We start from the raw sequence: 13,257 nt of genomic DNA, 5'->3' as shown, positions 1-13,257 counted from the left end.
AGTTAATTAAATTAAATTGTTTCCAATTAGATTAAAACACTTCAAGCGTTATGACTTACCTGTTGTAGGAAAGCTACCAAAGTACTTGTCCCCCATTTATCAAGTTTGGGTAGGTTGATATCTTTTAAGTACAGAACAAGTCTTTCACAGTCTTTTGGTCTGTATACACGACCAGTATTCGTACTGATTACCATGCAAGTCTGGCTCAGTTTCTGCAGCAGATGGCGAGAAGTGGTTTGTGCACTACAATGAACTGCAGCAATTTGAGTGGACCGGAGTTGTGAAAATGCGTACCTGAGCAGCATCCTATGAAAAATGCGTGACATCTGACTTTGATAAAAATGCAATCAACAAAATACATTTTATATTCAATAAGAAATTTCTATCTCATAAATACATCAGTTTCTAAAATGTGTATGATGACAGGGAAAATGGTAAATACAGATAGGGCTTCCATATGTATCAAAGTAATTTTCTAACTTTTAGACTAGAAAAATATAAATTCATATTTTAAAGCATTGTGGGGACTGTTTTCAGTCAAAAAAATTCAAAGTTCTCAGAATTAGTCTAGTTTGATATAGTATATATTAAATATACCAACCATTTCCCCACAGTTGAAGATTTTAATATTTTAAGTTTTACAAGTTTAAAAGAATTACTATAATTTTATACAATCTTTAAAATTACTACTCCTCCACTAGAAATATGAAAATAATAAACCATGGTTCCTATATTTCAGGAGACTATGCTCCATATGTACTAAAACTAGGCCGAATCCAACTGAATAAAAAACTATTTTTAAATAGAGAGCTAACTTCAAATTTTATATTTTATAACTAAAACAAATGGTATGTGAGTATATCTAAGGTATTCATTTTTTTTTTTTTTTTTGCTGTATTTTGCAGATTCTTTTTAAGAGTATCTTCTCAGATGGCTCTTTCCAGTAGAAATCACATAATCTGGCAAAGGAAAGAACACATTCTTCCCTATAGTTATTAGTTTTACAAGTAATGAAAATAAAATGAATCTTCCATGAAACTGTAAATGCTACTTTAACCAAAAGAAACATAACAAAAGCCATTAAATCATTTGGGGGTGGAAGGAATAAATCCACAATATATATCTTTGCCAATATTTTTCTTACCCTTTGCCACATCCTTCTGGTCCTACCAGAATAAAGGGCTGTTTAGTATCAGAACTTAACCATGGTTTGAAATAATCTAGACTTCGCTGCATGTCAGGAGTCTGAATGACTGGAAGAGTTAAGCCATTACTGAAATCATCAGCAGTCAAGTTTTCTGGCTTCTTAAGTACATATGTTGCTAATCGACCTCTAGTAGAGTCATAGTAGGTGTCCATTGGTTTGTGAAAATCTGGAGGAGATTCTTGTGCCCAGTTAAAAACCTTAAGAGGAAAAAATTTTGATAAGTTTTCATATACTCCAGAGTGTGTGACATTTTAAAATTCCTCCAAGTAAATGTCCCAGAAGTGAATCATCTTAGTTCCAAAAAAAGTTTATATATACTAAACCTATTATCATTAAAGTAACATTTTATCTCAAATATTTTTCTCTAAATGATCATTTATGCAGGTAAATTAAAGTATATGTAGGAGATAATGATTTGGGGGATATTTATTATATACTAAGGTATAAATATAGTCAATTTTAATGGAGTTCTTATTAACATTAAATCATAAATTACAGAATGCAGAAATCCTTAAGCCCTTCATTTCTACCATATTCTGGGACTGTCCTATTCCAGTGTCACTACCACTGCTCTCCATTCTTCCTTTTAATACTGACAACCGTTATCTATGCAGATATAAAGCAGAGTTAGCCCTTACAGGTACTCTTCAATACATTTATTCTGAACTGTGACAAGAGAGTATCTACTTAAAAGCAGTATATAGTATGGTACTGAGTGGTAACAATGAGAAGCACCCAGCAACAGAAGCAATAGGACAGCCATGGAAAGGGAAACGGAATAGAGAAACCAGTAAATGACACTATCAGAGAAGCAGCAAAATGAGAAAAAAAGCTGAAACATAATGTTAGATCCAACCTAAAGGAAGAGATGTCCAATAATTTCAGTAGAGGCCAATCGGAAAAGAATTTATTATTATTTAGAATTCAGCTTTATAAACAACATGACTATAATACAATGTAAACATATATGAAAGAAAAGATTTATTAATAATTAATTCATCCTAGCATTCCTAATTCCTAAAAGTGCTCTGGTTGAAAGGATGATAAAAACTAAACTATTCTAAGGTTTTATATGAATAATAATTAATATAGATAAGTAGGCTCAAAAATGTCTAACTTAAAGATATGGTCCAAACTTTAGCTTATTAAAACACTATTTTATAAAATGTTAAGAATAGCATCAAACAGCATAAAATAATCAAAGGAGAATATACATATATACACACACATACATAAATACATTATTACTCAATCGAATACATTTCAAATTTTAAAAGTTCCCTATCTTATAGTTACAAATTATTGTATTTTGGCAGTTAAGAGTTAATGAGAAGTTAAACTTTTGACTAAATATAAGCTTTAAATATGCATTACCTCTTTGGTAAATTCCAGACGTGATTTCATATTCAGATTTCCACCAAGTCCCCTTATGAGATTAATAATAAATTCATCATGATCTCTGCAACCATGTAGATGTGACAAACCATTCATCACAGTCCCAACCAAACTTGTTTCTACCACATAGTCATTCTGTAGATTAAAATCCATGATACAAACAGACAAAAGGCAAATATTAACCAGTAAAGTTAGAGCCATACAGACTGATGTTCACATATCTTTTGAAGAACCATTTTTAAATTCACTCGTCTATTCAAACTTTAGAAAGTTTGGATTTCATTCAGCTTTTATATAAACTTTGAAAATAAAAAAGTAATCATGAAAATACAATTGTATATTTCTAGCTATCAGTGCTACAGTTCTCAAATAGATACATGGTTTATTTACTTCCTAAATCTGAAGAATATAAGAGAAAAGGTAAGTTAGTGAGCATTTTTCCAAAAAGAATACATGTTCATTTCCTCTTCCTGATAAGAAAACAAGAAGCAAGAGCTAGATTGATGGCACTAGAAAAGACAGGTTAGAAAAAGCAGGCATAAATGAAAAACCATTTGGAGCTTTCTCTGTGAGAAGAATTTTTAAATGAAACTTCTGGACATTAGTACTGTGTAGATGGTTTGATCAGTAAGCCCTCTGAGGCTCCTGGTAAGTGCAAGAGAGTTAAGTTAAAAATGGTTCTCAGTCTTTCCATAAATAGTTACTGAGAACCAATCATGCATTAGGATCTGTATGTAGTGTTAGGTTTGTTTTGTTTTGTTTTGTTTAAAGCTGGAATAAACAGAGTCCCTGTCTTCATGGAGCTCAAGCATAGTAGAGGAAATGGTTAACATTTTGTAATAAGAGCTACAGGGCAACAGTACAGAATGTTGTGGGAAACAGTAACTCAGATTGAGGGCTCACGGCTGCTTTAAAAAAAGGTGACATTTAAGCTAAGACTGAAGGATGAGAGCTATCTGCTTAGGCAGAGAATATAGCACATGCAAAGGAAAATTCAGTACGGTAAAGGAATTAAAAGAAGTTATGCCTAAGTAAGCAAGGAAACAGTGTTTTAAAACATAGAAATGGGCAAGGGCCAGAGTGCAGAATTTATCAGACATGGTGAGTACAAACTTTATTTTCCTTGTCTTTAACATGTTTTTTATAATAGAGCAAAATGACCCAGTTTACATTTTAAAAAGATTGCTCTGCTTAAAAAAAAATAAATATTTTTGGAAGAAAGAAGAAATGGGAGGAAGAGCAGGAAGAAAGGAGAAGAAAGAAAGAAATCTAGATAGACTCATGCTAAGAGTTCCAGATTTTAAAGGTGAGATAAAGCAAATGTACATATTTTCTTCTATATTTTCTTATTTTCTGAATTCATACAAGAAAACAAAGTTTTATCCCATAGTCTGAGGACGGGAAAAAAGAAGAAAGCAAAGTTCTAGTTATAAATACAATTTCAGCATTTGACTAGAGAATTCATTGTGGTATACCTCAGAACCTGTGCATGGTGAACAAAATACAGGATAAGAAGAAAAGAACACTTAACACATTAAATAAAACAAACAAACAAGGGTGTGACCGCAAAACATAAACCCTTTTTTTCCTAACTGAATCTTTGGTATTCACTATATTGTTTGATAATCTTATCCTGTCATCATTTCTAGTCACAAACCCCTATATATACACAAATATCTTCCATCTAATATGATACTCCTTATTCTAACATTCACACAACTATGAACAGATTACCTCAAAGTATCTGCACTGGAAAATCCTGTTAGGCTCTGAATGTTTTCTATTAATGAAATAACATATCTACTGAGAAAGTGTCACAATTTAGGCATAGGTATATAATGAAGCACAATACTATCATTCATTTGCTATCTCTTAATATCACAGTTGGTTCTGGAGACACATTGAAGAGTATGATAGGCTTGGTCCTTGCCTTCAAGGTGCTTATAGTTTAATGTAAACAGACAATTATAATATAGTTGGTAGACGCTGTATGTTGCTACAGAAGCACAAAGGAGGAGACAGCCCTGGTCAGACTAGGAGCCAATAGGAATGTTTCCTTTCCTAGGCCTCCAGGAAAACCTACCTCATTTGCATCACTTCCTCGCAAATCCCTATTCCTCCATTTTTCATTCTGACAAAGTCAGAAAAGAAAAAGGTTGAGAAAAATAAAACAAATCTTCATTTCTCTATGTCTTGTTCAATCCCAAAGTATTGACCTCTAAATCAGGTTCAGATTAACAATCAGATACTTTTAAAAAACTGCTATTTATATCCTCTTTTTGTATATGTTTTCATTTTTCATAAAAGCAATGACATAAACATGTAGAATATCTAAATGCCCTCCATGGTCTTCTTTGCATGCTAAACTTTTTTCGCATTCCAAATTCAAAATCAAATGTAATCTCCTTTTAAACCTCTTCTAAATGACAGCAATATTCTCTTTATCCTGCTGAATTGTGATTATCTGTTTGCATGTCATATTCCTCCATTAGATATACCCTTCTCAAGAAAAGAAATTATCTTATTAATCTTTACCTCTCAAATTCTGTCTTGTATTATGCTTCATATATATTAGATATTCAATGTTTTTGTTAAATATACACAAATGTTTTCATTATAGTAAACAACTCACCATCCTTTTTCTACTTTAGTGTTAACTTCATATTGTTTTTAATCTTATATATATCATATATATGATATAAAGCAGAGTTAGTCCTTAATGCTACTCTTCAATACATTTATTCTGAACTTTGACAAGAGAGTATCTGCTTAAAACCAGCATATAGTATGGCACTGAGTGGTAACAATGAGAAGCATCTGGCAACATATACATGATATATGCATATATTGATATATATAGGTGTATATATAATGGGTATATAAACATCTATACATTATATAAACATATGTGATATATACAGGTATTTATTGGCATATTAGTAAAATGTGACAGCAAGATGGTTTTTGCTAGTAAAAATCAGAAAGACATTATAATAATTAAGATTTTTAGGTAAGCAGTGTGAAGTATTATGAATGAAAGATGTAAAATGTTTTAAGACTAACACAATAAACAGTTATGGCTAAGAGATACAGAGGAGGAGTGGTGACAACATCAACCTCTCACCTCATCCCCACATTCCAGCAGAGCTCTACCACAAGAAAAATAAGCATCATTCTTAATCATACTTCTCACCTCAATTAATTATGAAACATTATGATTAATTTACCTGCTTTAGAACCCACTGTAAAGCCTTTTCGAAATAATCTCCAATCCAATTTTCGAGATTATTTCTATATTTGGCAGGTTGATTCCTCAACCAAGATTTTATCAGAGAATTAAGATCTGTCTCTTCATCACTGAAACAGATTAGACCAATAAGAAATTATTTATGAAGAAATTATCAATTTACTTTAAAATAAATTTCTGCTCCAATAAACATTATTCTACACATATATTTTATCTGCTAGCATACAAAAGGTGGCTTTAGTTACTTTACTATGTGTATATGTGAATAATACAGTTACATTTGTGTGATGTGTATACACACACACACATATACATATACACACACACGCATATAGGTATACATAGACATACATATCATTTTCTATAAAATAAAACAAATTTTATCCATTTTATTATAAATATAAACTAACCAAGAATTATGTATCTACACAACCTACTCTACATAGGCTCTACATAGCCTAAAGTGGCCTAAAGCATTCCTACTCAGAGTGGTCTGGTTGTTAGAAATGTAAAATCCCAAATCCCTCTCCAGACATGCTAAAGCAAAAATCTTCATTTTAATAAGATCCCTTGATGATTCAAATGCATATTAGAGTTTAAAATGCACTGATCTAAAATGTAATACAGATCTTTAAAATTATTTTTTCTCTAAGCCATAAAAATCCAACTACCTAAATTCCCATGCCACTATTAAAATTTAAAGATCTTCCTAAAGTAAAATATAATTTTTTAGCAAAGCATATAATTATCTGGGTAAAATCCAACTATTTCACCAAAATCCAATTATTTCACCAAAATCCAATTGGTCAAATAATAGAGATTCACATCTTATTCAAAATTATACCTTACATAATTATTTAAAATTACAGTAAAAACAATTCATATTAGTTATTTTAGAATTGACAAGAGCTCATAATTTTTGGCATTTTTTTCTATCTTCTATCATTGTTTCATAGCAAATTAACAAATAACACTGATGCCTTGAATCTCTGCTCTCACAGTTTCTATGCAGTCTAATATGAAAAAAATAATTGAAACATCAAAGAGGTTAATAATTAAATAAAATTAGATTAGCCCAAAGTAGGCCAACCAAAGATGCTAAGCTCCTTCAAACAAAGAGCTTCTTATCAATGGTATTTTCTGAATGCCTATGAGACTACATGTCTAGGTTTATCCAACACAACCCTGCTTCATACCAGTTGTCTCAGCATCATTAATAATAACATTTATTTCAGTAGTAAAAGGTCCATATTTGGCCTATCACATAGCAAGTGCTCAACAAATACCTGCTAAGAGAATAAATGAAACCTAACACTAAGATATAAGCTGAACACAAAGCAACAAAAAAAGTTAACATATATCTGTATTTTACATGAAATCATATATATTCATTATGCCTTTCACAATACCTGATTCACCAACAATTTTCAAGTCCTCTACAGCAATATATGGCCTCTTTTTCTGCTAACTATGTATAGTATTCTACTTACTGCTTAGTTCACTTATATTTCATCTTGTGTAAATGTTGGTTTATTTTGCCTCCTCTACATGAAACTATTTTCCAAAAAGGTGAGCTCTCTATAAACATTTGTGTTACTCCTTTCTAGCTCTCTCTTTCCTAAGGTGCATAACTTAATATCATATATATGATAGTTAACAAGTACTTTAACTAAAAACTTATTCTATTTTTCTCACAAGATTATAAGAACACAGTTAAAAAATATGATAAATTGTATGTGCCTCCTGCTATGAAAACTATAAACCCAAAATTATATTACCCTTTAATAACACCTCAAAATATCAATTGAAGTTTCTGGCTAATTTAAAGTAAATGTTTCCTACAATACTATCAAAGAAGTAAGCAACTAAATAATTTCAAAACATGATTTGAACCAACTTTATTATATTGTCATGTGTCATACAACACCTAAAGTAACTTAAAATGGTCCTAAAAAAATAAAATGTTATACAGGATGATAAATAAGAAATTGAAAAAGTAAAATAAAACTTTCTTACATATGCCAAAATATTACTAATTTTCAAAAATAAAATTGGATCAAATGTCCATGCTCTGGTATTAGATTATTTTACATGATATCTAAAATTGGCTTATTACTCATTTTCAGTCTTCAAGCCTCTTCCAAATATACTGAAGAAGAAAAAAAATATTAAGTAAAGATATTTTCAATTTGTAAAATTAAAAGACTGGACCATAGGACCTATTAAATCTGGGTTAGCCCTAAAATTCTATGAATCTAAAATTCTGTAATTAAAATATTGCTACTCAGCTTTAAACTATTAGCCTCTAGCTCATAATTAATATGTTCACTTCTCTGAACTCAATCATAATATTTCAGCAAAAATAAAGAGAAAAAATTTTCTTGCTGTTTCATTTAAACAAATAAAAATAATAATTATTTCATAACTGTGATATAACTAAAACTGCTAAAATAATTCAATTTTGTAATAAAACAAGAACTCTCTGAATTAATTAAAACCTAACAAAAAGAAGTTAATCATAAATGGGAAAAATATTTATTCATTATTCATACTACATTTACTTTACTTAACATGAAGCCAGGATAATAAAAGAATAATACGCTAATGTAATATATATAAATAATCTATGACTTACCTAAGAAAGATCATTCCCATTCTAGATATTGTGGCTGGTGAGGCACAACTTAAATCATGAGTTTCAAATACAAAGTTAACATTTGGGCCAAACTGAATCCTTTCTCCACTGGGCATAGTGAGTAGTCGATTATCATCCAGAACAGAATTCAGAGATTCTATCCATTCAGGGTCAATATCACCATCACAGATTATCCATGAGCTGACATCTATTTTCAAATCAAAACAGTGGAGATAAAATAAAAATATATGCAGTGATAACAATTAAAAATAAGGACTAAACCAAATCTTAATTTTCATATGAATTTGTACAACAAATATGCTAGAAAACCCATGGGAAATACAGGCTCAGCTGGGCAAAGACTCCAATATATATCATGTAATAATGCTTTATCTATAAACACACAAAATAGGTAATTTCACTAAAATAAAATAAAAAAAGACTTAGGTATTTCTATTCCCACAAGATATTCTTCAGAAATTTATCGTCTGTCATGAGAATGTACAAATGCTTGCTATGTAGTATATCTTTTAGAAAATATAGAAAATCCAATTTCCAGTGTCCTGCATGAGAAATAAAAAATTCACCACTGTCAAATTTTCTTGACATACAAAAAGGTGACCTCAAAGGGGGAAAAGTAGTGACCAATTGTATACACAGTCTTTCCAGGATAAAACCTTTTCTATCCCTCTTTCCTAAAATGGGAGTGGTTAACATTGTACTTGAACCTTTGAAACAATTCAAAGAGGAAAATTTCACCAATAAAACTGTGAGAAATACATGAAGGTAATAACTGGCCTTTACTTAATGTGACATTATATAGAAAAAGAAAAGGCTACATTGAAAATCCCTTCCAATGCTTTCACTTACTGTCTTAGAAAAATAATTATTAATTAAATTATGACCTGACAAAAAGTAGGGAGTCTCCTCTGACTCCGGCCAAAAATTCTCTTAAAAAACCAAGTCAACAAATTTAGACCAGGAGGTGTGCAGTTTTACCACTTAAATTTTCAAAAGCATTCAAAATACTTTCTTCAAATTAGTAAGTTAATACTGTTCTATAAACCAATTTTAACCCCAAATAAAAATCTGTCATCTTGCTTATTTCTGAGGCATTATAATATCAACTCAGTAAATATTTTATATTCATTCAGTAAATCAATCTAATTGTGAATTACATTCACACAACTTACTCTAAGTTTCTATTATATTAAAAATACTCATAGAGTTTAACTGAAAATTATAGCATGTCTTGGCCCCTTCCAAAGTAAAATATCAAATGTACATCGTTACAACTTTATTATGACTTTATGGTCATGGATAAGCCTTGATAAAGACAGTGCTATAGACAAATTCTATCATTCTCTAAGAATTAGTAAGTAAAGCAAAGAAGTATACATAGAGACTAACCTTGAGGTTCCCGAACCACTTGACGAGCACTATTTGTCAAAACACCATCAGACCATTCTCTTGTGTCCATGTCAATATGGCCTAATAATTGATATCGAGGCATAGCTTTGGGATTCATAGTGTATTGTTTCACTACTTTGCCAATTTTACAAAGTGCTGCCCTTAACATTCTCCAAAGGGTTGATTTTCCAGCACCACTTGGACCAACAATAACAACTCCCATCCTCTGGCATAACTGTTCATACAATTCTAAAGCCTTTTTGATCTAGTAGGAAAGATATATGTTCACATATGATTTATAATATTCAATCATACTTAGTTCTACTTTTATTCTATAATAGCTGTTCTAACATGTAAATTAAGCCTTTGATTTCTTGAGTGAAAGATACGGCCTAAAACGTAATAGAATACCTAAATAAATCTGAACATATTTACAATATAATTTTTCAATACTTCAATATTTCTTTAAAAGAAACAAAGTTGCTTTCCAAGTTTTTGACATTACAAACAAGATATTTATTACTTTCTCTACTCATTCACTCATCCAAATATACTATATTCATTATTTTATTCACTTATTCATTCATTCATTCTTATCTTCTCTCCAAAACTGAGGGCAAAGTGCTAATTTTGAAGAATTATTTGCACTGCATAAAGAGACCCATTTAAAAAAAAATCCTAAGAAATTATCAAAGTGAAACTAAATCATATATATAATCAATTATAAATGTATATATATGATGAATCCATTACACACTAGGTACTCTAACAGTCACTAGGAATAAAATGGTCAGCAAAAACATACATGGATAGCCAGGTGCGGTGGCTCACACCTGTAATCCCAGCACTTTGAGAGGCCAAGGCGGGCAGATCACCTGAGGTCAGGAGACCAGCCTGGCCAACATGGGGAAACCCCATCTCTACTAAAAATATAAAAATTATGCAAGTGTGGTAGTGTGTGCCTGTAATCTTTGCTACTCAGGAGGCTGAGGCAGGAGAATCACTTGAACTCAGGAGGCAGAGGTTGCAGTGGGCAGAGATCTCACCACTGCACTCCAGCCTGTGTGACAGAGCAAGACTCCATCTCAAAAAAAAATGAAAATAGTCTCATGGAGATAACTACGTGGTGGAGGAGAATCAATACTAAACAAATACACAAACATGAAACAAGTGTATGTGATAAGAGCACATAGCAAGAAGATCTAAACAGGACTTGAAGATCCGGAAAGACTTCCCTGAGCATGTGAGATCTAAGCTGAAAGATAAAAGATAAGTTGAAAGATGAAGGACAAGGATACTTAATAAGGTATCAATTAGGAAAAGGGATCAATCTATTATAAAATATCCTTGACAGTTACCTGGTTGGGTATAATTTCATAATTGGCCTCTTCAAAGACCTGCTTTAATGCAGCACTTAGTTCATCATATTCTACTTCTTTAAAGTCAATTCCAGGAAAGACATCTTTGATCAATGCATCAAACCGGGTACAATCAGTAAAGGTAAACTTTGACATTGTATTAAGCCTCAGTGCTTGTACCACAATATGACTTTCATTAGCTAGAAAAAAAAGGTTCATTTTAAAATTATTTATTATAACTTTAATGACTATAAAATGTTTTTAAATATTCCATAGCCTTGATATGCATTATTAATCATTAAATGAACTAGAATTTAGTAACATTTGAAGATATTATATAGCATGAATTGGCAAGCTTTCTTTTTTTTTTTTTAAATTGTACTTTAGGTTCTGGGGTACATGTGCAGATCATGCAGGATTGTTGCATAAGTACACACATGGCAATGTAGTTTACTGCCTCCATCCCCCCATCACCTATATCTGGCATTTCTCCCCATGTTATCCCTCCCCAACTTCCCCACCACCACGTCCCTCCCCAAGCCCCCCAGAACAGACCCCAGTGTGTGCTGCTTCCCTCCCTGTGTCCATGTGTTCTCATTGTTCAACACCCGCCTATGAGTGAGAACATGCAGTGTCTGATTTTCTGTTCTTGTGTCAGTTTGCTGAGAATGATGGCTTCCAGATTCATCCATGTCCCTACAAAGGACACAAACTCATCCTTTTTTATAGCTGCATAGTATTCCATGGTGTATATGTACCATATTTTCCTTGTCCAGTCTACCATCAATGGGCATTTGGGTTGGTTCCAGGTCTTTGCTATTGTAAATAGTGCCACCACACTGATTGAACTAATTTACACTCCTACCAACAGTATAAAAGTGATCCTATTTCTACACATCCTCTCCAGCATCTGTTGTCTCCAGATTTTTTAATGATCACCATTCTAACTGGCATGAGAAGGTATGTCCATGTAGTTTTGATCTTCATTTCTCTAATGACCTGTGGTGATGAGCATTTTTTCATATGTTTGTTGGTCTCATATATGTCCTCTTTAGAAAAATGTCTGTTTATATCCTTTGCCCACTTTTGAATGGGTTTGCCTTTTTCTTGTAAATCTGTTTTAGTTCTTTGTACATTCTGGATATTAGCCCTTTGTCAGATGGGTAGACTGTGAAAATGTTTTCCCATTCTGTTGGTTGCCAGTTTACTCTAATGATTGTTGCTTTTGCTGTAGAGAAGCTCTAGAGTTAAATTAGATCCCATTTGTCTATTTTGGCTTTTGTTACCAATGCTTTTGGTGTTTTAGTCATAAACTCCTTGCCTATGCCTATGTCCTGAATGGTTTTGCCTAGGTTTTCTTCTAGGGTTTTTATGGTGTTAGGTCTTATGTTTAGATCTTTAATCTATCTGGAGTTAATTTTAGTGTAAGGTGTCAGGAAGGGCTCCAGTTCCTGTTTTCTGCACATGGCTAGCCAGTTTTCCCAATACCATTTATTAAACAGGGAATCCTTGCCCCATTACTTGTATTTGTCAGGTTTGTCAAAGATCAGATGGTTGCAGATGGGTGGCATTGCCTCCGAGGCCTCTGTTCTGTTCTATTGGTCTATATCTCTGTTTTGGTACCAGTACCAAGCTGTTTTGATTACTGTAGCCTTGTAGTATAGTTTGAAGTCACGCAGCATGATGCCTCCAGCTTTGTTCTTTTTGCTTAGGATTGTCTTGGCTATGCAGGCTCTCTTTTATTTCTATATGAAGTTTAAGGTGGTTTTTTCTAGTTCTGTGAAGAGAGTCACTGGTAGCTTGATGGGGATTGTGTTGAATCTATAAATTACTTTGGGCAGTATGGCCATTTTCACCATATTGATTCTTCCTAACCATGAGCATGGAATGTTTTTCCATCTGTTTGTGTTCTCTCTTATTTCGTTGAGCAGTGGTTTGTGGTTCTCCTTGAAGAGGTCCTTTACATCCTTTGTTAGTTGTATTTCGAAGTATTTTATTCTCTTTG

General features: G+C 32.2%; 1 protein-coding gene across 5 annotated transcripts in view; it reads right to left on the bottom strand.

Moving 5' to 3' along the window:
• DYNC2H1 (dynein cytoplasmic 2 heavy chain 1) overlaps positions 1–13,257 on the bottom strand; it is a 376,161-nt gene that overhangs the window by 299,141 nt on the left and 63,763 nt on the right. For all 5 annotated transcript variants that reach the window (XM_064375367.1, XM_064375368.1, XM_064375371.1 and 2 more), the window contains exons 37-43: positions 11,253–11,452; positions 9,895–10,159; positions 8,485–8,692; positions 5,830–5,959; positions 2,582–2,737; positions 1,145–1,404; positions 60–306 (exon numbers count right to left, since the gene is read on the bottom strand). In XM_064375367.1, the coding sequence (XP_064231437.1) occupies positions 60–306; positions 1,145–1,404; positions 2,582–2,737; positions 5,830–5,959; positions 8,485–8,692; positions 9,895–10,159; positions 11,253–11,452 (1,466 nt within the window). The remainder of the gene's footprint in view (positions 1–59; positions 307–1,144; positions 1,405–2,581; positions 2,738–5,829; positions 5,960–8,484; positions 8,693–9,894; positions 10,160–11,252; positions 11,453–13,257) is intronic.

Source organism: Aotus nancymaae, unplaced genomic scaffold (genome assembly GCF_030222135.1).
Source record: "Aotus nancymaae isolate 86718 unplaced genomic scaffold, 86718_ANA_hifiasm-v0.15.2.pri h1tg000012l, whole genome shotgun sequence".
Classification (NCBI taxonomy): domain Eukaryota; kingdom Metazoa; phylum Chordata; class Mammalia; order Primates; family Aotidae; genus Aotus; species Aotus nancymaae.
This window is presented reverse-complemented; position numbering and strand designations above follow the sequence as displayed.